This window comes from Corythoichthys intestinalis, chromosome 12 (genome assembly GCF_030265065.1).
Source record: "Corythoichthys intestinalis isolate RoL2023-P3 chromosome 12, ASM3026506v1, whole genome shotgun sequence".
Classification (NCBI taxonomy): domain Eukaryota; kingdom Metazoa; phylum Chordata; class Actinopteri; order Syngnathiformes; family Syngnathidae; genus Corythoichthys; species Corythoichthys intestinalis.
This window is the reverse complement of record NC_080406.1, coordinates 30434807-30459775: the sequence shown is the minus strand read 5'-3', so window position 1 is coordinate 30459775 and position 24969 is coordinate 30434807. Positions and strand designations below refer to the sequence as shown.

The window sequence follows — 24969 nt, the reverse complement described above, 5'->3', positions numbered from 1 at the left end:
GTGAAAAAGATAGAGTCTAGTAAAACACAATATTCCGGCGGTCTTGAAATATGAGTCATAATGCTCTGGAAATGCTATGAACTACTGGGAATACTGTCTGTTTTGTGAGATAGGGAAAATACCAGAGAGGATTTGTGTCTATTATCCCAGGCCCGCAATCAAAGTGTCACGTCAGTGTTGTGGTACTGATGACTAAGAGGCTCGCTGGCTCTGAGGACAATGGCGCCGCAAAGCTTCCACAAAGCGCGCGGCTAATGCTGCCCTTTCAGCGGCCTCGCTCGGGCTGCTGAGTGTGCAAGGCCATCGGGACCGAGCATCGAGGGGGGCCCGACCCTATAAAAGCACAAGAGTGGGGCTCTGCCCCGTCATTGATTATACTGGATCTGTCTCGCCTTATCACCGTCTGTAAGTATGTCAGTGTGTTGGAATATGATCAGGGGTCAGAAAAGGGAAGGTCACAGACAAAATGCTCATTGTTTTTGAAAAGGAATGAACGAAAATGTGAAATGTTGCTGTTATCAAGTCAGTTTGGAAAATGCCAAGTGAGAAAATGTATTGTTTTCTGGAACATTTGTAGTATGCAGCTGTACAATAATAATACATCAAGGAGACAATTATTTGTACTTGTAGTTGTTGAATTGGTGTTACTTTTGAGTTACTATTTCAAAATGTAAAAATTCAGAAAAAAAAATCCTCAGAAATTGTGTTTGAAGGACAAGGAGTTTTGTCAGTGGGGATATTATGGAGGTCAAATTGAGCGACTTGAAATAGTTAAAAATGCAAACAAAAATGTTAGGACATATTTCCGTAAATTCGTCGACGTGTTTGAATGTTTTTTTTTTTTTTAAATACTTTTTAAACTCATTGGCTGCCTTTGATGGAAATAGACATATAATCATCTGGCTCTTTTAATCATTCTATTGTGATTTATTTTTTTCGATAATAGAGGTCCAATCCCCCCAAAATCCGAAACTAGGAGTGTAGCAGCAAATAAAAATACCACCCTTCCTCCAGTCAAAAATGATTTGGATGTCTCTTGCCATTAATGGCAGCCAATGAGTTAAAATATAGGGTCAAAATGTCATGTTTAAAAAAGTGTAAAGAAACAAAAACATAATTTGTTTCTGATTACCGATATATAAAAAATCCCCAACTTCTTTAATGCTGAAACACAGTAGGGCAAAATGACCCGTTTAAAAAATTGAGGGAATAGTGTTACAGTGCTACAACTCTGTTACTATTCATTATGCATATTTATAAAGAATTTTTATTTTGACTATTAATTTGATTGTTTTAGTGATGAAATAAGTGGGTCAAATTGTTTTGATTAAAAGATGCATTAAAAAATGTTAGGTTACAAGGGCTTTATAGACATTATAAAACTGATGTATTCAATTTCTTTTCTTAATGATAAAATTGACCAATGACACTTTTTATTTTGTTAAACTTAATCGATCAATGCTTTATTCTCCTCTGGTTTAAGGTCCATTTGTTCAGAGTCAAAACGACGACGGCCGCAGCAACCATGAACACTCAGCAGCTGGAGCAAATGGGCCAGTTCAAGGTCACCGTGTGGGAGGAGGAGAACTTCCAGGGAAAGCGCTGCGAGTTCATGCTGGAGTGCCAGAACATCATGGAGAGAGGCTTCAACAAGATCCGCTCCATCAAGGTCGAGAACGGACCGTAAGTAATGCCCCTCCTTAAATTGCTGGGTGCCAATGACGGCACTAGACGTCCACGGCATTTTTCGAGTGGGAGGGTTTGTAGCGATCATTTGCTGCCAGCAACCCCCCCCCCCCCCCATTAAAAATGGAGTGGATGTCTGTTGTCGTCATTGTGTTAAATCCAATTCTTGCCAACGCAACATATGATAGTGGAAATATGTCAACACATCTTTGTCCAAGGGGTTGGATGTGATTGGTTCATACTGAATGCAGCCACATCACATTTACAATAAGGGGTGTCACACTAGTTGGTACTTCTAGTTACCTATGTTTTTTCCCCATATTGTATGTGATGGTGGAAAATTACTAATCTTGGTTTTGGTCTGGCAAATTATGTCACTAACTCCATTTATGTCCAGTCCGCATCTTTTACATCCATTCAAAAGTGACATAATTTACTTTTTTTTTTTTTTTTTTTTTTAAATCTGTCCTGTTCAGCTGTGTGACACGAAGAATGGAAGTCTTAAGTGTCTGATTTATCTGAACAGTTTTAATGTTTCACATTGAGAGTATGACAAACTCCCATTGTGATCATTCAACATACCTCGTTTATTATGACAAAGCAGCGAACAGGAAGGGGTTATGAGGCAAGAGAAGAAAAGAAAAGAAAAACAAGAAAAGAAAGAAAAGAAACACAAACACCAACAAGAAACACATTTAACGCCTACACTAACTATGTATATGTTGGTGTTATCGTCGGCTAGATGTATTTCCGGTCAACACCATGTGGGGGGCTTGTTGACGAGGGAAAGAAGGGGAGGGGGTGGGGGAGTCTATAGGATAAGTGATTGAGAGGGTTGGAGTGTATACAAATCAGCACTGTGATCTAGAAACCAGTAATCTTGTGAATCCCTTGTGAGTGTAAGCCCGTCGGCAACCGACCTTATGTCTCCCTATCGCCAATCCCGGCACCGGGGCCTCTCACCCGAGCGCGCCCAATCACATCCAGCTGTGCGGATGACACTTAATGACATCTGTCATAAGCATTCATTAATGCTCATGACAGAGTCATGTCATAACTACGACGGTGTTATGACAGTCTCATGAACCCACTGTCAAATAAAGTGTTACCAAAAAATCTAATTTGAACAAAAATGAGCAGACAAAAAAATCTAATTTGAACAAGGGTTGCAACAAGACTGATATTAATTGTACATAATGGTACAGAGAGTGAAGTATTTCAAATTATTTACAGAATAATCTGAATGATTATTACTTACGGATAAAGAAAACACAAAATTAACCATTGCAAGAATTAAAAAAAAAAAAACTTAGAAAATAGTTGGAATTATTTTGTTATAGAAATAAGCAGAAATTACTTTCTTTAAAAATATTTTGAGTGTCAGTTATAGAAAAGACATAGGAATTTTATTTAGGTCTAAAGTCAGAGTTATAACTTTAACTAGTATTTCTTGAGTTGAAGATTTAATTTTGACTGCATACACTGCTGGCCAAAAGTAGTGGACCCTGCAATTCTGTCAGATAATGCTCATTTTTGTCCCAGAAAATAATTCCAGTTAAAAATGCTTTGGTAGTAAGTTCCTCATTTATTTTGCTTGCAATGAAAAAACACAAAAGAGAATGAAAAAAAAAAAAATTTACACAAAACTCCAAAAATTGGCCGGACAAAAGTATTTCTTACACTTTCTTACACTGGGCCCTACATTATGCTGCAAAATTTGTTGGTAGTCTTCAGACTTCATAATGCCATGCACATGGTCAAGCAGTCCAGTGCCAGAGGTAGCAAAGCAACCCCAAAACATCAGGGAACCTCCATCATGTTTGACTGTGGGGACCGTGTTCTTTTCTTTGAAGGCCTCGTTAATTTTCCTGTAAACTGTATGTTGATACCTTTTCCCAAAAAGCTCCACTTTTGTCTCATCTGACCAGAGAACATTCTTCCAAAACGTTTTTGGCTTTATCAGGTAAGTTTTGGCAAACTCCAGCTTGGCTTTTTTGTGTCTCTGGGTCAGAAGTGGGGTCTTCCTGGGTAACCTACCATAGAGTCCCTTTTCATTCAGACGCCGAGAGATAGTACTGGTTGACACTGTTATACCCTTGTACTGTAGGACAGCTTGAAGTTGTTTGGATGTTAGTCGAGGTTCTTTATCCACCATCCACACAATCTATCGTTGAAATCTCTCGTCAATTTTTCTTTTCCGTCCACATCTAGGGAGGTTAGCCAGAGTGCCATGGGCTTTACAATTATTGATGACACTGCACACGGTAGACACAGGAACATTCAGGTCTTTGGAGATGGGCTTGTAGCCTTGAGATTGCCCATGCTTCCTCACAATTTTGCTTCTCAAGTCCTCAGATAGTTCTTGGGTCTTCTTTCTTTTCTCCACGCTCAATGTGTTACACATAAGGACACAGGACAGAGGTTGAGTCAACTTTAATCCATCTTAACTGGCTGCACGTGTGATTTTGTTATTGCCACCACCTCATATGTGCCACAGGTAAGTAACAGGTGTTGTTAATTCAACAAATTAGAGAAGCATCACATGATTTTTCAAAGAGTGCCAATACTTTTGTGCGGCCCATTTTTAGAGTTTTGTGTAAAATGATAATGATTTAATTTTTTTCTGTTCTCTTTTGTGTTTTTTTATTGGAAGCGAAATCAATGAAGATATTACTACCGAATCATTTGTAATTGCAATCATTTTCTGGGAGAAATTGAACATTATCTGACAGAATTGCAGGGGTGCCAATACTTTTGGCCAGCAGTGTATATACAGTGTGTGTATGTGTATATATATACTGTATATATAAAGTTTACAGTATATACATTCACACATATACTATATAAATACACTTACAGTATTCATGTAATCTCCATTTCCCAAAGTGTATCAATGATGGTGTGTTATTGCATTATTGCATTGCTGGTTAGCATGCATCAAGTGTGACTGGCCCGAACGCATCTGCCGGGCGACCGCCATAACGGCTGAGTGACTGGCGATCAGATAACGCGGGCTTCAGCTGCGGCGGTATTAAATGTTTGCTTTGTGCCACCTTTGACAAAAAGCAGCTGCGCGTCGAGTTCATTAGAGGCTTTTGTGAACGGCCACGTGGCCGTATTGTCCAAGCAAATGCGAAGTTACCGGTCCTAATAGTCATTCATCATTTCTCCCAAGATGGGTGGGTTACGAGTACCCTGAGTTCCAGGGGCAGCAGTTCATCCTGGAAAAAGGAGACTACCCTCGCCACGAGGCCTGGAGCGGAAATAGCAGCTACAGAACCGAGCACATTCTTTCTTTCAGACCCATTAAGTGTGCTGTAAGTGTCCTTGGGCTTTTTCTCTTATTGCAAAAAAATGGTATTTGTGTGATGATGGCAGTCGAGCATCCCATGTTGAAAATGTGATATGTGGCAGAACCACAGTGACAGCAAGGTGACTCTGTACGAGAGCGAGGACCTCCAGGGTCGTAAATTCGAGGTGTGCGATGACTACCCCTCTCTACAGGCCATGGGTTGGTGTACCAAAGAGGTTCCTTCCATCAAAGTCAACTCGGGGGCGTAAGTTTGCTGTTGTTACTGTCATATTTATGTTTTTTTCAAATTCCTATTTTCATTTTCCTACTAATTTAAGATGATAATTGCACAGTCTCAAAATTGATGTGACCCGTTTGTATGTTTGTGTTCAAGAGAACCTAAGAACGGATAAAGGGATTATTATCAAACTTGCAGCATATGTTTGTAATATGAAATGGAAGAGGTGATTACATTTTGTAGTAGTGAGGTCAAAGGTCACAGCGGTTAGAAAATATTTTTTTCAATAACGGATTAGCCTATTTAACTCCCTTTTGCTGGGTAGGTGATGAGAAGCAAGGGGTGATGACTTTTCTGGGAATAAGGGCAATGGTGAAGAGGTTATTAATGTACACGACTTTTAAACAGCATAAAGTTGAAAGTCATAAAGCTCATAAGGTCCTCTAATTTGAAATCCTGCTTTAGAATCAAAACTGATTGGTCAAATGTATACTGAAATTGCATTTGATTTTTTTCAATATATTATTATTATTATTATTCATATTTGAGTTTAACAATACTGGGTGGCTTTGTTTCATTCTTAAAGGGAGTGCCCACTCTACCAAATATGACGATGCTTTGAATTTGGCTGCTTAGAAGAAGTCTGCTCTCTCACTACCGTCTGGCTAACATTTCACATGGTTTCTTTTTTCTCATAATTTCCTTAAATTTGAAGAAGAGAAAATGTGAATACCTCACTTGTTTTAATCAGATTACAAATATATTTGCAGTTTTGGAAAGTTCCTCAAAAGCATTATATGGACAGCTATAAATCCCATTCAAATCTCAGTGTTTGGTTCCAGTGAACGAATGTACAGCTTTTTCACAACAAGTACAATACAAGGTTTTAGCCCAACGCTAGCCAGTCCATCGCTTTGGAACATGAATATGAGTCATTATGCTTGCACACGTCTGTCTCTCCTCACACAGCTGGGTGGCGTATCAGTTCCCTGGTTACCGAGGTTACCAGTACATCCTGGAGAGAGACAAACACCAAGGCGAGTACAAAAACTACAACGAGTTCAGCACCCAAGCTCACACCAATCAGGTGCAGTCCATCCGGAGAATCCAGCACTAGACTCCGGAAAAGCAGAAAAACTGACTCCTTTCCTCACCTCCGACCCGGACTGGGCTCCGACACGGAACAGTGGACGCCCTGGGTCGTTCCATCTCACTGTGGCTCGACACGTACCAATATCCCAGTACCTACTTCTTTTAGCGTGCTGAAGCATGTTTGTGGAAATACGAAATAAAAGCTTTTCTTCGAAAGAAGGCGCTTTGAAAATGTTCTTTTTACAACGCAAGTGCAGTGAATACCCAGCAGTGTCGTTTTTTGCAGCCCTTTTAATTTTTGTCATAGTCTTTTGGACGATAAGACTTATTAGTCTTAGTCCTATTTTAATCGTTTCAAAATGTGTCTAGTTTTTGTTGACGAAAACTCACTAATTACATCTAGTTTTCGTCCACATTTAATCAATATTTTTATCTGTAAAACTTGAAAGTTTCACGTCAAAAATAAATTAAAAAAGGTTTCCTATTATTTCAGGTGAACATTGACAGATGAGCATATATTGTAGCATCTACAAATCTATCACGTGATGATACAAACTCAGCAGCAAAACCTAACGTTATTTTCAATTAATTATACCTATCAGCACGCCACGAACGGTATGGGGAAAAAAGAGTTTAAGAGGACGCTGGCAGTTAGCAATAGCCTAAATTCTAACGCGAATGTGAATGCTATGCTAACACTACGAGTTACTATGAGTGTGTGGTGATCACTCAGCACAGACTTTAAAAGGCAAAAGCAACATTGCATATTCTCTTTTGCCAAGATAAGAAGACAAATCATACTGTGTGTGTCTTAAAACCATCAATGATGAGACTGGAGAGGACTCTAGTAGGTGAATTGGGGGGGCGCAGCACATCACATGAGTGACACAACCAGACACTGCTACGATGCAGGCTAATTACACATAAATATCACACTTGACGGAAACTATGGCACATTTTTGTCTCATTTTCGTCTCGTCAGACAATAACTGGCATTTGTGTTGTTATGTTTTAGTCTTCCAAGACACGTATTTAGCTCGTTATTGTCTCGTCATGGTTGTGAAAAAAATTTTCTTCGATGAAATATTTTCTTTATAGTCATCGTTGACGACAACAACACTGATACCCAGTTTTGCCACCGTTATCTAAAGGGGTGAAAGATTCGGAGCCCAAAAATATGACGCTAATGGCCAAAACCCCATGTTAAAAAAAACCCTGTCAGGCTTCCACACACGCATCTCCAAGAAGAACAATCTAATAATGTCAGATACACAAGTGTTAAAAATAAGCCTACAAAAGTGCTTGTATAGTGTAATCCGTTTTCAGTGATATTTATTATTAAATTATTTATTCCACGTAGTTCTTCCTAGCGTCTCTGTCTCAATATCGGAGTCTGACAAGTCGCGTCGATGTGCACATGCACGCAGCAAACCACGATGTCCGTTCAATAGGCTGACATACTGACATGTGGTCAGCATGGATAGTTTGCTCGGATTGGCTCAAATGCACGTTTTTTTGAAACAACAAATGGAGCGGGGAAAAAGAATCTTGTTGAATCGATGCGATAAAAGAGGAGAATGCAGTGAAAAATTTATCAGATCTTTAAGAGAAAGGAAATAGTTGAAGAGGCTTTTTTTATTTTATTTTATTTTATTTATTTCTTATTTTAATTTATTTTATTTTATTTTATTTTATTTGCTCTGACTGGAAGGTTTAGCACATCTTCCATGTTAATGTGCACTTGGACTTATTTTTGTTCATTTATGTTAGGCCACTTATTTATTTCCTTATCAAGAAATTAAGAAAAACCCTCAATGTTTGCAAAATCTTCAAAATAAATTCCATTTGTCTGTGCATAATATGTCATTTGTACTTGTTTTTGTTAATGTATGTTACTTATATCTTTATTATTTAAAAAAAAAAAAAAAAAAAAAAAAACATTTAAAAAAAGTCAATACAGTGGTACTTCTACATACTGTACGAAGTTAATTCATTCCAGGACCTTGTTTGTAAATCGAAATGGTCGTATGTCGAGCAGGATTTCCCCATAGGAATACATTATAATGCCATTAATTCGTTCCACAGCACGAAAACTTACACCAAAATACTTAATAAATACTGCTGGTACCATTACACATGGCAATTACACATAGAAAAACAAAGCAATTATAAATAAAAATCGGAATATTAATGTAATAATAATTTTAACTCCTGTAATAGTGTAACGAATCGGGTTGATAATGTGGCGGATGAGTTTTACGCGCTGTACCTGACGTGTCAGTGAGATAGGTGTGTGCGGTAGAGATTTTGCTTTCACTTTTAATGTCCTGTTGTTTTTGGTGTCAACTGCGGCGGACCGTTGTGGTCTTGTGTTGCACAAGTTCTGAAATAAATTATTAAAAACCTTACGAAGCTGGCGATTTCTTATTATCACTTTAACTTATAAACACTGGCAAACGGAGGACAGAGGACGATCGTCGAGATTGTCGACGTTCAACGGCCGTATTGTCGAGCCAGTTCACGGACGCGCACACCACGCTTATATTTTCCATCTTAATTTCAATGGTAATCGTCACTGTTTTCCTTTTTACACCACGTGCATAACCTTTTGTGGAAAAACAAGAAACTGCGGCACTGGCATAAGTCGTCGTATTTTGAGCATGTCGGTGGCTCTAGAGACAAATGCCGAGTCAGATTTTATGTCGGATGTCGAAAAGATTACGTGTTGAAGCAATCGTTTGTCGAGGTGCCATTGTATTTGCATTATCTTTCAGTGTAATGCAGTAGCCTAAAGCATGTGTAAAATCTGTTTTGTTTTATTGTGTGTTACATGTATAACTGTGCCAAAGCAATTTTTGCCTTTTAGTGGTTTTAGGAGCTTTGACTCTCCAGTTGTATATCACTCATTGCAATACTCAATTTCAATACACTGTGCTTGAATGTGAAATAAAAAGCAAATAACGACGCATGACAATGACATGTCTCAAAAATATGTTTGATTAGTCAAACTATTGTGTATACCCCAGCCACCCACAATTTATAAAGACCAAGCCCCACTTTGGCAGGCAAAAATCTTCAAACAATTGATGATCAAATAATTTCCTTCTTTTAAGTTGAGAAGTTTTTTTTTCCCCCAAAAATGTGGGTTGGTGCATTGTAAAGTAAAATAATCTAAAAAAATTTGACTGCATCTCTGAATTTACAAGTGTTCTATTTATTGTTCATTTATTCATTCATACTTGGGTTGCTGGTGGCCTCTTGTGCTCCATGATCATAGAAATCACTCAATTAAATATTCAAACTGTAATATTACAGTATCTCTTTTTTTTTTATATTTAATTCGTTCACTGCCATTGACAGTGACATATGTTCAATCCAATTTGACTCTCAGTCAAAATGGATTGAACTTTTAGCTTCGTCAGTGGAATTAGTTAAATTCAATGGAGTATAATGACTAAGTCCGGGGTCGGAATCCCGTTTGAGAGCAGCATGTGGCTCTTTAGCGCTGCCCTAGTGGCTTCCTGGAACATTTTCAAAAATGTTTGAAAATTGAAAAAGTTGTGGGGGGGGGGGGGGGGGGGTGTAATATATTTTTCATTTTGGTATGCTTTCTGTAGGAGGACAAAATGACACAAACATTCTTAACGTTTTCCAGTGCTGTAAAAATGTGTAGGATAAACATTAAATTTCAACATTTCTGTCAACGAAGATTTGCGTCATAGCCTACGACACACGTTTCTATCAGCAGGGTGTGTGATGAGCCATGGATCCGACAGGGAAAAAGAGAAAAATAACTGACTGAAGAGAACAGAGGATTTAACGTTTCTTGGACCAAATCATTTGCATTCATTGCCAATGCGGAAGGATTGCCTGAACGTTTACTCTGTGGCGAGAAGTTGTCAAATAACAAAAAGACTAATGTGGAAAGACATGTCCAGGGAAGGTATGCTACATTTGAAGCCGAGTACGCAGTTGGGAGTGAAAGAAATGTGCGATTGCATTACTTCTGAAGAACTTAGACGAGCGCAAAATGGATTTAAGAAGTGGATTGCATCGCCAAACTTCACTCCTGCTGCAAGTTTTGTTGCAACCCGGGAGATAAAAAAGCGTGGAAAACCATTCACAGATGGTGAGTACATGAAGGAGACATTCTTTAACATAACAGAACACCTATTTGCAGACTTCAAAAACCAAACCGAGATAATAAAGAAAATTAAAGACACGCCCAGATTAGGGGCATGTCATGCACGTTCCATTTTGTTGTTTTTCGAAACCTCAAAATAAAAATGACATCAAAAATCTGATTTCTTTATTGCATTTCTTTAATTTTATAAAGCAATGAAACAATTCATTCATATTTTAATGAAGTTAAACTTGAGGTGACATCATACAAGAGTAGTCACGTGGTGCGTTGCATACACTACAGGGAAAATAAACATTAAATCATAGAGGCTCATTAAGTATTTTTAGCCAACATAGACATTTTGATAGAAGGCTAATACAGCTATTACAGATACATACAGCATGTGCTGCCTTTATTATTACCGGTAGGCTTATTTAAGGCTTTTAATTTTTGGCGGCTCCAGACATATGTTTTTTTGTTCCAATATGGTTCATTCAACATTTTGGTTTGCCGACCCCTGGACAACGTACACATCAGTTGTATTTAACTTTGACACTCAATACATTTGCATTTATCTTGAAGAATTTCCATTTTTCTAGCCGTCCAGTCCATTTGAACTGGGACACCTAGCAGTGAATTATGATTTGTACAATTTTTCCAATCTTTTCAAATTGAGAAGGGGTTGGCAGCAAATGATCACAGTTACTGCGTTAAGATAGTTGATGAGAATATCGCCACTGAAACTAAACATTTGGATTCTCATCGATAAGTTTTCCCATCATCGGCTACAAAAGACTTTAGAGTGGTTTATGTTTCATACCTCACATTAGAGTTATTCCACTTCATTTTCATGACAATTGAGACACTTTGTAGCAATTTCCACCCAAGTTGTAATCCTTCAACTTGAGTTCAAAATGGAAATGTAATGGAAAGTTGATCCTTTGTTTGGCTATTCTAATGTGTCAGAATCATATTTATTTTACAGTCACACACTTGGATCCTGGAGTGTGTTTGCCTCCACACACACACGTACACGCACCCCTCCCGCCATCCAGGACATGCGAGTCCGTGTTCCACACCCACAATACGGCGTCAAGTCCCAGTCCCACACCCAAAAAACAGGATATTTTAATAAATGTGTAACTGTGTGCACAGTGCACACCTTTCTCAAATATACATTCCAGCAGTGGAATTAAAGCTGCTCGACTGGAGCTCAGTACGGACTGACGATTCTCACTTGTTCAGGTGTCACTTGGACCACTGAGTGCTTCAGGTAGGTTCAACAGAACTTGGAAAAGGATCCGACACTAACGGGACCTGCAATTCTGGAATGGATTTGGTCAAGTGGATGCGGTCCAGCCTTCGAGGCTTGTTTTAAGTTGCCTGCGACGTGTACTTGGACACAGGCAGCTAAAGCAAGTCTGGGATGCGAGAGACAACCTTCAGCTTTGCCGTCAAGGTGTCATCTTTTATTGGGGGTTGGAGTAAGAACTTCTAGAAATCTTTGAGCTGCTGCTGGAGCTGCTACCTCTGCCAGGGCCTTGTTAGTATGTTGGCGTGTGTAGGGGAAAAAAAGAGAAAGACATGTTTGTACAATATTAATGAACAATCAACATAATAGCTTAGTCACGACTTGATTGATGAGTTCTATGGTATTACTTTAGCGGGTGCATTTGTCAAGTTTGTGCATGTTTAAAGTAGCATTTGACCTCAACCACAGACATTATACATATCGTTAGCCTCATAGCATAATTGTTTAAGTCATTTTTAGGCTAAATTGTGACATTTGCCTAACTTTGTGCTTTATGCTCCTGACATACTTTGCCAATCAGAACACTTTATAGAAACCAAAACAATATCAATAAAAAAGGCCAATTTGTTTTCAGACAAATGTTTTTTCTTGTTTTCCCAAAGCAGTGAAATATGAAGCTAACGGTATATTATATATAGTACATAGATTTGTAAAACATGAATAAACGCTCACCTCAGAAACTTTCACTTAAGGAATTTTTTTTTTTTTTTTTTGGGCGGAAAACACTCAGGTGATCTGAATTTCCGCTCTGACACCCCAATTTGGCCAAATTTCAAAATTGCCCAGTATACATGATACATCATTGGAAAACGTAAAATCTCAATTTTCTGGGGGATGGAAAGTTTTGTACAGGAAGGCATTTAAAAAATAATAATAATAAACAGCAAAACCCTTTCTGGAGGTGAGAGCATGAGAGAGCATAATTAAAGACGCCATGATTTTAACACGGTATTATTGGGTACTTACCTCTTTTCGATCCAAAAACTCCATGTAGCATGTATCATCTGGTGTCTAAACACAGCTGTGAATGGCCAAAGCCCGATTTTTGGGGAATTTTATGGGTGAAACCTGGTAATATAACAAGGGTCACGATGCAGAAACCGCAGACATCAAGGAGTGATCGAGATTTTCTTTTCATATATGTACCCTTTTAAACGTTTTTTTTCTTCTTTTTTTTTTTTATTTGGATCGATTATTTATCATCTAAAATATTGGGGAAAATGCAACGTGACAAAAAAAAATAAAAAAAAATAAAATACAATTTAGCGATAGTTATGAGGTAGACATCCGTGACTTATTTAAAGACACTATTCTTTTCTTAAAAGTTTTAAATATGCGAGTGAATGATTTTATAAAGTCGTTTTTTTTTTTTTAAACTAAATATTAGACATCAATTAATGATTCTAAGCTAAAGATGACAAACATTTAGTATAATAAATACTGTATAATTACTTACCTTTTTATGGCTGGGTTGAAACAAAAGTGGTTTCGCACCGTCTGTAAATGGGGGTCTCCAAGGTAAAACGGACAAATTAGTAATAGTTTTAGGGCTTAATGCGCCATGAATCTGCTATGGCAGCATATAGACATATTGTTCTATGAAACATAACAGTTCCTTTGGCTTAAAATACAGCAGTTTATTTTAAAGAGAGGGGAAAGAGCAGAAATGGCTTTTTCAACCTTGTCTTTGTTTTCCGCCAAATATATATACACAGGGTGGTTCAAAAAGAATGTGCCAAAATCATCACGCATTTATTCATTTTAAAATAATTGAAATAAGATTGAATTACCAATCATTTGATACAGGAATTATCCTTGTTTAATTGGGTGTTAATTTCAATTTGTCTTTGTCGGAAAATCACTCGTTTATTTACGCAAAAAATGGCGACTACTCAGCAAAAGGCGTTTTCGTAGTTAGTTTGGGTTGTTTCTCATATCGGCTTGATGTTGTCCGTGCCGCTGCTGGTGGTCACATTGAGGACTTTCAAGGCATGAAATAAAAACTTGAAGTTATATACAATACTTGTATCCAGCTAGTTATGTTTTATTTTTTAAATATACCGCAGTGTTTTTGCCACATTATTTTGAATCACACTGTATTTCCATACACAAAATTATAGTCCTATCAAGGTAATTTACTATTACTCATAATTGATGAACACAGTAGTGCCTTAAAAAACAGATACAAGTTTATTTTTTGCCCTTACTCTTGAGATACAAAAATATCCACAGTGCTGGGGTATTGTTAGCTGTGGACAATGTTTTAGTGCTATTGACTTTGAATTGGTATGGGAGGCAGTAAATGAGTTAACTTATTGGCATCCATGAATGGCGATAGACATCCAATCCATTAAAATTTGAAAGGCTGGCAGTGCACAATGTTTTTGGTTGAGTTATTTTTGGTTTGTTTCGTAATGTGTCCTGTCTTCCCTTACATTTTAGTTCGTCTTGTCCGATTGTTTGTCTTTCCACCTGTTCTTGTCACTCCTTTACCTGTGTCTTTCAATCAGCGTTTCTCTTCAACTGGTGTTATGTCCAGGGGTTCTTCGTTGTCTCAACGGTTTGTCTGTATTAGTTCCTCACTTTCTTTGTCCTTTTCGGTTCATTGTTGAATTGAATAATTGAATTTTCGAATTGACTGAATGAAATTGAAATGGAAAATGAATGATTGTTCATGTCCTGCTCTATTCCTGTCCATCTTCCTCACGTCCCCAAGATATATAAAGTAAATGTTGTGGGTTAGCTATACTGGATTTGAATCATTTTTCAGTGTTGTTAAAGGTTATATAGTTCCCTAAAGGATTTCTGAATAAACTCACCTCAGAAACATTCACTCTGCTGCTGAGATGTCATTTAATGATCATATTTTCGTGTTATCAGAGTACAAAGTTTATTCTACGTGATTTATGAATAAACACTTATCTCATTTTATGACATTTATGACTAAACACTCACCTCAAAAACATTTATTCCAAGGTTTGCATCCATTTTCATTGTCGGCCATTGAGGGCAATAGATGTCCAAACCATTGTGACCAGGGGGGGCAGGAAGGGGCAATGCCCACCCTTGGACACGCTCTGCCCACCCAAAGAAAACTGGATGTAGTACGAACGGCAGTCTGGGCACCGCATATGGTATCCCATTCATATAATACTGATGTGTTCCAAGTTATAACCTTTGCGTTGTTACCTCCTCTTTCACCTTTAAAAAAAAAAATGAAATGAAATATTGGTTTTGTTCCTAGGGGGCGCTACACACATTTACGCATATTTTGATTTTTATTAAAAAAATATTTTATCAAAGTGTTCACCAGTGTTCACCTGGCTGTTGAGTTTGGTGAGTTTTGAAGCATTCTGACAGGGTCAAAGTAGGGCTCAAATCGTCGACCGGACAAAGAATGACTGCTTGGGGGCGCTACATAGTGTATTTGGAATTTGTCTTTACACATTATCAAAGATTACACCTGTCTTGACCTGCCTGACGATTTTGGTGCATTTTGAAGCATTCTAAGGGGGTCAAATTGAGCTCAAAGGGGCTGCAGAACAAGGAATAACTATAATAATAATAATAAAACCAGGGAACCACAATAGGCTACCTAAAAAAACATTGTCACCTGCATGTCCATACTGTTCAGTTATGGATGTGTTCAAAGTCTAGCGCTGAAACGATTATTTGATTAACTCGAGTATTCGATTAGAAAAAACATATTCCAATTAAATTTTGCTGCTTCGAGTATTCGTTTAATTAAAGTGGCGTTGTAATGGTTTGTTTTGAAAGTTTGGATTTAGTTTTATTGATTTAGCTGGATACACTGCCCTCTAGTCTGCCTCATTTCACATGGCTGAATCCAGCTGATCCCTGTTAAGACCAACACAAGCTAAGTTTTTGTTTGAGCTAATGTTATTTTTTTTTTTTTTTTTTTTTTTTAATGCATTTGTAATTTAGTTTAAAGGTGTAATTAGCCGTTTTTTGTGGGAATATGTGTTTGAATTATTTGTTAAGAGCATTGTAAAAAAAAAAAAAAAAAAAAAAAATTGGCATTTTATAGCATTTAAGATAGTGGACTTTTGCTATATGTAAGTTAGCCAATTGTTCTTCTGTTGAACATATATCCTCATTTATTTTTTTTTATGTAGTTTGAGGCTCAGGTCAGGTATCTTTATGTTCCTTATCTGATTACTCGATTATTCGAACAACTAATCGACTACTAAAATAATCAATAGCTGCAGCCCTATCTATAAGTCATATAAAATCAAATCAACTTTTATTTGTTTAGACCAAATCACAACAAGTTATCTCAAGGAGAAAACAAAACATGTTTTAAGGTGCAATACCCCTTTGCGCCCCCCCCCCCCCCCCCCCCCCCCATGCCCACTCACACCTGACATCCTGGTAACACCACTGATTTGGCTAACAGTAATCGAACGATTGAATGATTTTGCAATTGCAAATTCTTAAAGAACAGATTGCATTTAGCCAGAATGTAATATTATTTTTTCTTCTATGCATGCTGTACTTATCTAATAAAAAAAAATTATAGACAAATCTAAAAAAATAAAAAATAAAAAAAATAAAATAAATGAATAAAAAGCCATCCATTTTGGGTTATGTGCCCTGTTATTATTATTATTATTTTTAGGTGTCTGTCACATATATTTGATATAGGCCTATCTTCCCAAATGTGCAAATCAGCAATCAGCACGTGACAGCAGGTACTGGGGGCTATTATAACGACTCCCTTGTTGTCTCACGTCCACCCGAGCGTACTTTTCAAGGCAAATAACCTCCGCCAAGGCGACCTCTCTGGTCTTTGGTGTTTGCTGAGAGCTAAAGAGGCGGAAAATCAAGCAAGACGTGAACTGGTTTCCATGTCAAACACTTCAATTCACCATAGAAACTCAGATCTTAACGCAGCGACTTTATTAAACTGTGATGGCGGATTGATAAGGGCCCAATTTCTATCGCCAAGCGCGTGGGGGTGTTTTCTTTTTTTATTGTGGCCGCCAAGGCGGGCTGACAGAGGTAAATTGCTCTTTTAATTAAAGCAATGCAGCAGAGGAAATTGCTGTCTGAATATTGTCTCCGAGATGGGGGGCCAGTGACAGTTGCCTGGAAACTTCAATCCGTCCACTCGCGTTGATTCCAGATCAGAGTTATGAGATAAAGTTTAATAAAAATCCCCCTTTTCCTCCTCCTGCACCAAGCAAATGAAATCCAAGGCTTTTGTGCAGCAAGTGAGCACAATGAGAAGAGACAGCGCAGGGAAGCTCATGTTCAACATGTACCTCTCAGGTGCGTCATTTGGGCCGCAAAAGGAGGTTTTTGGGGGGCGACGTTCGGAGAGCGAGGGTGGCTCGGCGAGCGGGCGGGCGGGGGGCGTCTTCGCTCTCTTCACTCGGGAAGCGCCTCCATCTGCTCCTTTTGTCGGAAATCGGAAATCCTTTTTCCTGGACGCGTTTCCTGCAGCCGAACCCGCCCGGACCGACGCTAATCCTCACTCAGGCTGCAAACGGAGGCGGAAAACACATGAGCGCCAAGGAACCGTGCACCTTTGGACGCAATTACTTTACAGAATATTATCAGTTTTATGACAACATATTTTGGGATTTTGATTCCATTCCGACAATGTGAAATTTACATGGATTTCATGAAATTAACGTTTTTCTGTTGCAGATCCGACGGAAAGTCTGTTGAAGGACAACAAAGGAGCATCCTGGGGACCAATCAATACCGGAGCCCAAAAAGGTGAGGGCATTAAACATGGAAATAGAATCCAAATAAACGTATTTTTAGAATTCAAATGAAAAAATATCAACTAATCATGCATTGGCCATTTTTTGTAATCTTGCCACAGTAGAAAAACAGAATATTTTGCATGCTGATAATCGCCTTATGTTACATTAATAAAATCCAATATCGTTAATAGCAAAGGCATGCAAAATTAGAAACAGTAATTTTGTTTGTTAAAACCAGAATATGAATTACACTTTCGAAAGAGGTGTCCAAAAAGATTTTAATGCTTTCTGGGAAAAAAAAAAAAAAAAAAAAAAAATCAGAAAACGCAACTTTAGTATGGCTACCAGTACTAAATGTAATCATCAGATGAGATTTCGTTTTAGATCATATATACAATGTATTTATTCAAATTGAACTGTCAACGCATAATTGTTTTTAGTAAAACTGCCAGAAAGAAAATCTAAAAGGAAACACTATCGCAAAAATTAAAAGGAAAACGAATATAATCTAATTGTAAAAATAAAAAAAATCAGTTAAAGATAGTAATATGATAAATAATGTAATGTACATACAAAACGATAAGTTGACATTAAATTGGTTAATATTTCATATGGATCACAATTTAGTTTTGGAAAAGGCATCAGAAAATAAGAGAAATTCGATCACATGGAAATTATTAAAAACGTGAAATAAAGAACTATTATGGTCAAATACAAGAATGACGTCAATACAAAACTAATACAAGCGACAATAATGATTTTATATATTGCATATCTTTACTCTGGCAATAAATATTACATTCCGTGATAATTCTTCTATATATAGTAACACCTAGATTTTCCACTTTCATTTTCAACATGCTCTTCAGCCTATTTTTCTTCATATAATGATTATCATATTGTATGACGATTACTATGATGGCGAATATTGGCATTATCAAAACTTTAAAATGAACATATGCTAATTATTTTTTCCTATTGTGATTATAATTATGGTCCTTTTTAATGAATATTATTATTACGGTGAATCTTAAACAATACCATCCCAGATAGCAGACCAACATTGAATAAACGTTGATTTTCCATCACAATCATCACTATGGTTGACATCAATTTTCGACGTCAAGTGACGTTGAAACAACGTTGTTCTATGGTATATCAGGCGATGGTTGGATTAACATTGTTTTATAGTTGATGAACTAATGTTGACAAATATTTGATTTATGATTGACCGGGAAAAAATTATTGAAAAGTCATTATATTCTTGATGAGCGGGCGTTTTGGTCAAAAAACATAACATTGATTCAGCGTTGTTCCAATATTAGTAATAATCGAAATGACGTTTAGGTTTTGTGAGGATTTCAACGTTAAAACAACTAATTGAGGGTTCAAAAGTGACCAAGAGCGGAATGTTGATCCAACATCTTTTCAGCGTCGGTCTGCTATCTGGGATTAGTTTTGATTATTATAATACTATTATCATTGTTGTTGTTATTATTTTGATTATTATATTTGCGTACTACTGTCGTCGTCGTGGCGGCCTGCATGGTCCCACACCGACTTGCCTCCGTTAATCGTGCGGCCGCCTTTGCTGCATGCAGGTAGCGGCCAGATCCAGCTGTGGCAGTTCCTGCTCGAGCTGCTTTCGGACGGCAGCAACGCGTCGTGCATCGCGTGGGAAGGCACCAACGGCGAGTTCAAACTCCTGGACCCGGACGAGGTCGCGCGGCGCTGGGGTGAGCGCAAAAGCAAACCCAACATGAACTACGACAAGCTCAGCCGCGCGCTGCGCTATTACTACGACAAGAACATCATGACCAAAGTGCACGGCAAGCGCTACGCCTACAAGTTCGACTTCCACGGCTTGGCCCAGGTGTGCCAACCCGCCTCGTGTGCCGCCGCCGAGCAGGCCCTCTATAAATTCCAGGGCAACTTTGCGCCCATCCCCTTCTCCGGCATCTCCAAACTCAACTTGCACGTGGCGCCCGCCGGTATGCACGGCCCGTCGGGCTTCTCCTACTGGGCCGCCGCCGCTGCAGCAGGTTCGCCCTCGGCCGCCCTCTACCACCACCACCATCATCACGCACACGCCGGCCACAACCTGCAGCCGGCCGGGCCGTTTCCGACCGTTTCGCCCGGACACATCGGCTGCAGCGTCAACAACATCAACGCGCTCGGCAACGTCAATAATCACTACAACTGACGACGGCAAGGACGTTCGATTCTGACGCGGGTGACGTCAGGTTGCTAAAGGACGCAAATTGGAATCACTTCCAATGCATAAAAGGAGAGGCGGCATGTCAAACTTTAGACGCCACATAGAAAACAATTATTGCTTCTTCTGGTTAAATGAGCAAAATTGAAATAGCAGCCCCAAATAGTGTAATAAAAAAAAAAAATCTATGTCATGAGATTACAAAAGTACACCCATCCTTTTCTCGACAACAAAAGAAAAAAACCCAACAACAACTCCACATTGAAGTGCACAGAAACATTAATTGCCATTGACGGCGTCCAGAGGTGGGAAGAGTGATATAGCCAAATATTTACTCAACTAAGAGTAGCGTTACTCCTAAACAAACAAAATTACTCAAGCAAAAATAAAAGTCGTCATCCAAAAATTTATGAGTTACAATATTATGAGTAACATTGTGAGTAACAGCTTACATTGTTTGATTAAAAAAACATTTTTTTTTTAGAATCATGGTATATTTTTCTCAGCACAACTTCATCGATATGAACTGTTATTATTATACTGGATTATGACCTATTACATGACCATATTAAGCCTAAACGATGACACAAAAGATATTGAACTACATACCGGACTACTTTTGCTGATTAATATTCAACTGTTGTTGCAGCTGTTGCTAGGCTGGTCAAGCTCACGTTTGTTCCTAATGCTAAATGCATGTAAATAGTGTACGAACGAGATTTTTACTGAACTAAAACTACCATTTCTGTCCGAAAATGATGTCCCTGGTGCCAAATGTACTGATGTGGAAGGACATACAAAGAGATGGCTCGAGTGTCGAGGGCTGAAAATGACCGTGAAAATAGCCAACCTGATCCAGAGGTAGTTGTATTCAACACCTTTTTGTTGTGTGGATTGCCTTACGCCACCTGACAATGACATTCTACTGTTTCAACAATCTATCCTTTACCACCATATGCCCTGTCTTTCTTATATATTATATCCTCTGGTTGTCTTGCATCTATGACCGTTCTTGGGGGTAATTTATATTGCTATTTTTGTGTAGTGATAGCAAATGCTACTCAGTGACAGCCAACGAACACTTTTAATTTTTTTCATTAATAACAAATCTTAATTCTATCATTTATTTACATTTCCCCCTTACTAAAGTTGTTTTTACAACAGAAAAAATAACAACAGTGGCAGTCAGATACCATTAAAAAATTTTTTCAGGTCATTCATTGTCAGACAGAAGCAGCACGGCAAAACGCCACGCTAAAAAAGAAGTAAAAATATTGAAATGGCTTATCTCTTCGGAGCAGGCAATGGATCAACATTGTCATCTTTAGGATCATGGCCCCCAACAAAATGTTTACTGCATATGAAGGTGAATGACTTCACCTTGCTGGCGTTAAACAGATCTTCCACACAAGTTGATCCATTGTTCACATTTTTTCCTCTGAGTTTTTGGCTTCGGGAAACGTATGATGAAAACATTCTTCATACGTTGTATATGTATAGACTCGTTTCTACAAGTTCCATAGCAGCAGTGTTTACTCAGCATGTTCTTTTTTGAAAGATTACCGGCAGAAAACAAGCAGTACTAACATGTGTTGTATGTAGGGGCGCTTCTATGTTGACCCACTTCCGGTTTAAGATGGTGACGTCACGGTCCAAAAATAGCATTCGTACGGTATCCTATTCAGACCAGAACAACAATATGAAACATCACTTCTTCAAAGAGCATGAGCGCCCCCTAGTTGAGAAAAACATTGTTAACTTTGATTGGTATAATGTGGTTATTGTTTCAACGGCTCATTGGTGAAAATGAGACGGCAACATTTGGGATCTCTAGTAATAATAAAGTCAATATGTAGAATAAAGAGGAAAAATGAAACTACTCAGTGTAGCCCAGAGTAGTGGAGTAAGAGTAGTGTTTCTTCACAAATCTACTCAAGTAAAAGTAAAAAGTATTGCTTGGTAAAACTACTCTAAGAAGTATATTTTTCTCATAAAGTTACTCAATTAAATGTAACTGAGTAAATGTAACGCATTTCTACTCACCTCTGACGGCGATACACGTCCAGTCCATTTCAGCTGGGAGAGCATGACAGCCAATGATCACTCCCAGTTGAAATGGATTGTTCGTCTGTCGCCGTCAATGGCGGCCAATGAGGTAATCACTGAGAAATAATTTTCGAAATATGATCATTTAAACAGAAAATGTTTGTTTCAAAATATACTAGATGTCTGAATGAAGAATAAATTGTATTTTTTTGCGTTTTCGTAGACGTTTTGAGTGAATCACTGGCGTCATCGTGTGGTCGTTTTGGGATTATACACTACGCTAGAACTGAAGGTCTACGGCTTTCGACGGGGACAGTTTTATAAGAATTTAATCAAATTAAAAATCGGAATTACATCTACGAGACGAACTTTTTCCCACTTTTATCTTAAGTTTTAATTTTTGAATGCTCCCAAAATTTCCCCACATCTATATTTTTAAATATATTTAAAATGTTTTATATTTATATTCATTTATATTTTTTTCCTATTATTGATTTATTTTTTTTGAACATCGTTTAATTCACCTGTTATTTTTTTATTTTTTATTTAATACTTTTTCCGGTTGATTATATTTTATATATTATATAGTTTATTTATTTTGATTGTATGATTTATTTTCCCATTTGTTTTCATTTGAATGTTTTCTTGTATTGTGCCCTTTACTGTTGTTTAAACTTTTTTGTGTTTGTTGATATTTAATTTTATAGATATTAATTTTCATTTTTATTATTCCTTTTACGCTTACAGGGTCACCAAAAAAAAAAAAAAGTTTAGTTTTATAGACATTCATTTTTATTTTTATTATTCCTTTTACGCTTACAGGGTCACCAAAAAAAAAAAAAAAAAAAAAAAATCATGGCCAAAATTTGAATAGGTGTCATCTCTTGATTTTTTTTTTTCAGAATAAAAAGATGGCAGCAGCTAAAACTGCTTGGTTATAACCAAAGCCTCTTTTTTAAATTCCAACTGAATGAATGAATGAATGAATGAATGAATGAATAAATAAATAAATAAATAAAAACAACAACAACAACACAAAGAAATATTGCCTTTCCAGATTTGGGGCCTGATTTTTTTCTTTGAGGGGGGTGGGGGGTATATCACCCTGTGAGACTAAACGAAATAATAAAAATGGGGGCCGCTTTTATTTTTTTTTTGGGTCACCCAGTATTTTTTTTCATGAACTCTTACTTCAAACCCTTACACCTGTTTTTAGGTATTCTGCTAACATCCTTGTGACTGCGTCACCGTCTAAAACCTACCCCCAATTTGCAATTACTGCTGGCACGCAACTGGTGGCGCTGCAGCTTCACTAGCAGCAATTACTCTTACATAACAAGTCGTCCAGAGGCAGGACGTACTAAATAGAGCTTCCCTGGATGCACTTGCAAATCACAGCTTAACCCCAAACAGTGCAATAGCTGTCCATACACACACACTTTCAGTAAACTGAACCAAAGCAACTACTAGTCGATAAGTGGTAGGTGAACTTTTGGACTTAAAAGTAACACTTTCTGGCAAACAAAGAATTTGATAGACAATTATTGGTGGAGGTTAATAGGTTGAGTTAATAACTGCAAGGTGGTACTTATTTCTACATCACTAATCTCACCTCAAGCTTTGCTGCTAAGCAACTCTCCTCATCAGTACCCTTGCATAACACTTAGTGGGTGTTTGCCATGCAAGCCACACCAAGAGTGTGAGCTCTCGAGACAGGAAGAGAAAACTTGACAGGAAGACAAAACAGAAGGGATATTATACAAGAGAATTGTACTTGACTCTACTTCAGACGGAAATGGTACAAAAATATCTTGTGCGAAGTACGCTTTTTTTTTTTTTTTTTAAACTGTAAATAGTGATGGGCTGTGCTATAATTTGGTTATCATAAACTCGTGTATCATTCACGTATGCTTAAAGAACTATGTTACTCAATTATGACTTTATCGTAACTTAAATTCACAAGTGTAGACTATTGAAAGAAAAGCTAAGCAAAATATTCCTACAATTTGCCCAAACATGGTACAATTCAGCTGCATTAGATGTCAAACAGGGGTGTCCAATTTTTTTTTTTTTTTTTTTTCTCTAAGGGCCACTTTCAGAAAAATAGAAGCATACAAGGGCCAACTTGAAATCTTTCCACTTTCATTTGTCAAACAGAGGTTTGAAATCAGGTAAAAAAGATTGGGCTCTTAAAATCTATTAATTTTTAAGAATTAACTCATTGGATAGGATATAGACGTCCAATTCATTTTGACCCTTGTCCTGGCAGCAATTGGACACTATGTCCATCGCCGTCAATGCAAGTGAAACGTGTTTACTTAATGTGAGCCTTTGCAGTTGAACTGGATTTGATATATGTATCTGTCAAAGGCACTGAATGAGTTAAGGGCTGTAAACCACAAAGTATTTCAGAGTGCCAGTATAAGGATATTGGTACTGAAACAAATTGCAGAACAAAGAGAAAATATTCAGTGACACCGAAAAGTAAAGAAAATCATGACCAAGGGAGATAAATTTTCCACATTGATTAGTTTCTCTATAAATATATCAACCTCCAACAAAAAACTGGAATTCTACACAATTTCCTGATCTAATGTTTAAGGGACTATATCTCCTTTTATTGGTAAAGCTGAGAAGTGCAACAGCGCGAATGCTGAATTTAATCTTCTTGTGCGGACCATATTCAATGATATTTTCATAATTTGCTACGAGCACATAAAAATGGGCCCGTACATAGACTTCATAACTGACCGGACACGGGGCGCGGGGCTGATTCTTAGGGAGCCTATCTCCGTCATAGCTGACCGAGGGGAAACACTTTTTCCGTTGAAAATTCTTGTTAATAAATGCTTAAATCCCTGAATTCTTTATAGATTTGGACATAAAACAGTCTCAATTATTGGTTAAAAGCAAAAAAAAAAAAAAAACGGGAAGGTAGCATTTATTTTACGTAAATATTGGGAAGTATAATGCCAATGCTTTAGCGGCTAATTTCTCCCATTGATTTCTTTCACGTTCCTGGAAGTGGCAGCAGTTTTGACAGGCAGAAATGTCTGAGGGAAAAAACTGATCGCCCGCCTCTTTGACTGGGGGTACCACGCAGGTCACTTTTCGCGGTTTAATTTTCATTGCTCATGTTTGGTCGGCATTGAGTTGGGAGGGGCCAGCCCAGGAGCTGGCTGATCGCAGACAATTCGGGAGACGAGCTCTGTAAAAATGCTCTCCGCTAT

The 24969-nt window shown here is 37.8% G+C and overlaps 2 protein-coding genes across 2 annotated transcripts; both read left to right on the top strand.

Moving 5' to 3' along the window:
* Positions 1-276: 276 nt before the first annotated feature.
* On the top strand, positions 277-6505 carry cryba2b (crystallin, beta A2b). Its single transcript, XM_057852596.1, has 5 exons — positions 277-405; positions 1484-1683; positions 4862-5003; positions 5101-5243; positions 6186-6505. The coding sequence occupies exons 2-5, from the start codon at positions 1526-1528 to the stop codon at positions 6331-6333; spliced, it is 591 nt and encodes a 196-aa protein (XP_057708579.1). The 5' UTR covers positions 277-405; positions 1484-1525; the 3' UTR covers positions 6334-6505.
* A 10177-nt stretch (positions 6506-16682) lies between these two features.
* Positions 16683-20913, top strand: fev (FEV transcription factor, ETS family member). Its single transcript, XM_057852974.1, has 3 exons — positions 16683-17035; positions 17417-17488; positions 19080-20913. Exons 1-3 carry the CDS (start codon positions 16951-16953, stop codon positions 19679-19681), a joined length of 759 nt encoding a protein of 252 aa, XP_057708957.1. The 5' UTR covers positions 16683-16950; the 3' UTR covers positions 19682-20913.
* The last annotated feature ends 4056 nt before the right edge of the window (positions 20914-24969 follow it).

Bases quoted from the DNA above. Each gene is read 5' to 3' on its own strand.
- fev (XM_057852974.1), top strand. From the start codon at position 16,951: ATGAAATCCAAGGCTTTTGTGCAGCAAGTGAGCACAATGAGAAGAGAC. The intron at 17,036-17,416 runs GTGCGTCATTTG...TTTCTGTTGCAG, and splicing joins GTTCAACATGTACCTCTCAG to ATCCGACGGAAAGTCTGTTG. The intron at 17,489-19,079 runs GTGAGGGCATTA...TGCTGCATGCAG, and splicing joins CAATACCGGAGCCCAAAAAG to GTAGCGGCCAGATCCAGCTG.
- cryba2b (XM_057852596.1), top strand. From the start codon at position 1,526: ATGAACACTCAGCAGCTGGAGCAAATGGGCCAGTTCAAGGTCACCGTG. The intron at 5,004-5,100 runs GTAAGTGTCCTT...GATATGTGGCAG, and splicing joins TCAGACCCATTAAGTGTGCT to AACCACAGTGACAGCAAGGT. The intron at 5,244-6,185 runs GTAAGTTTGCTG...CTCCTCACACAG, and splicing joins ATCAAAGTCAACTCGGGGGC to CTGGGTGGCGTATCAGTTCC.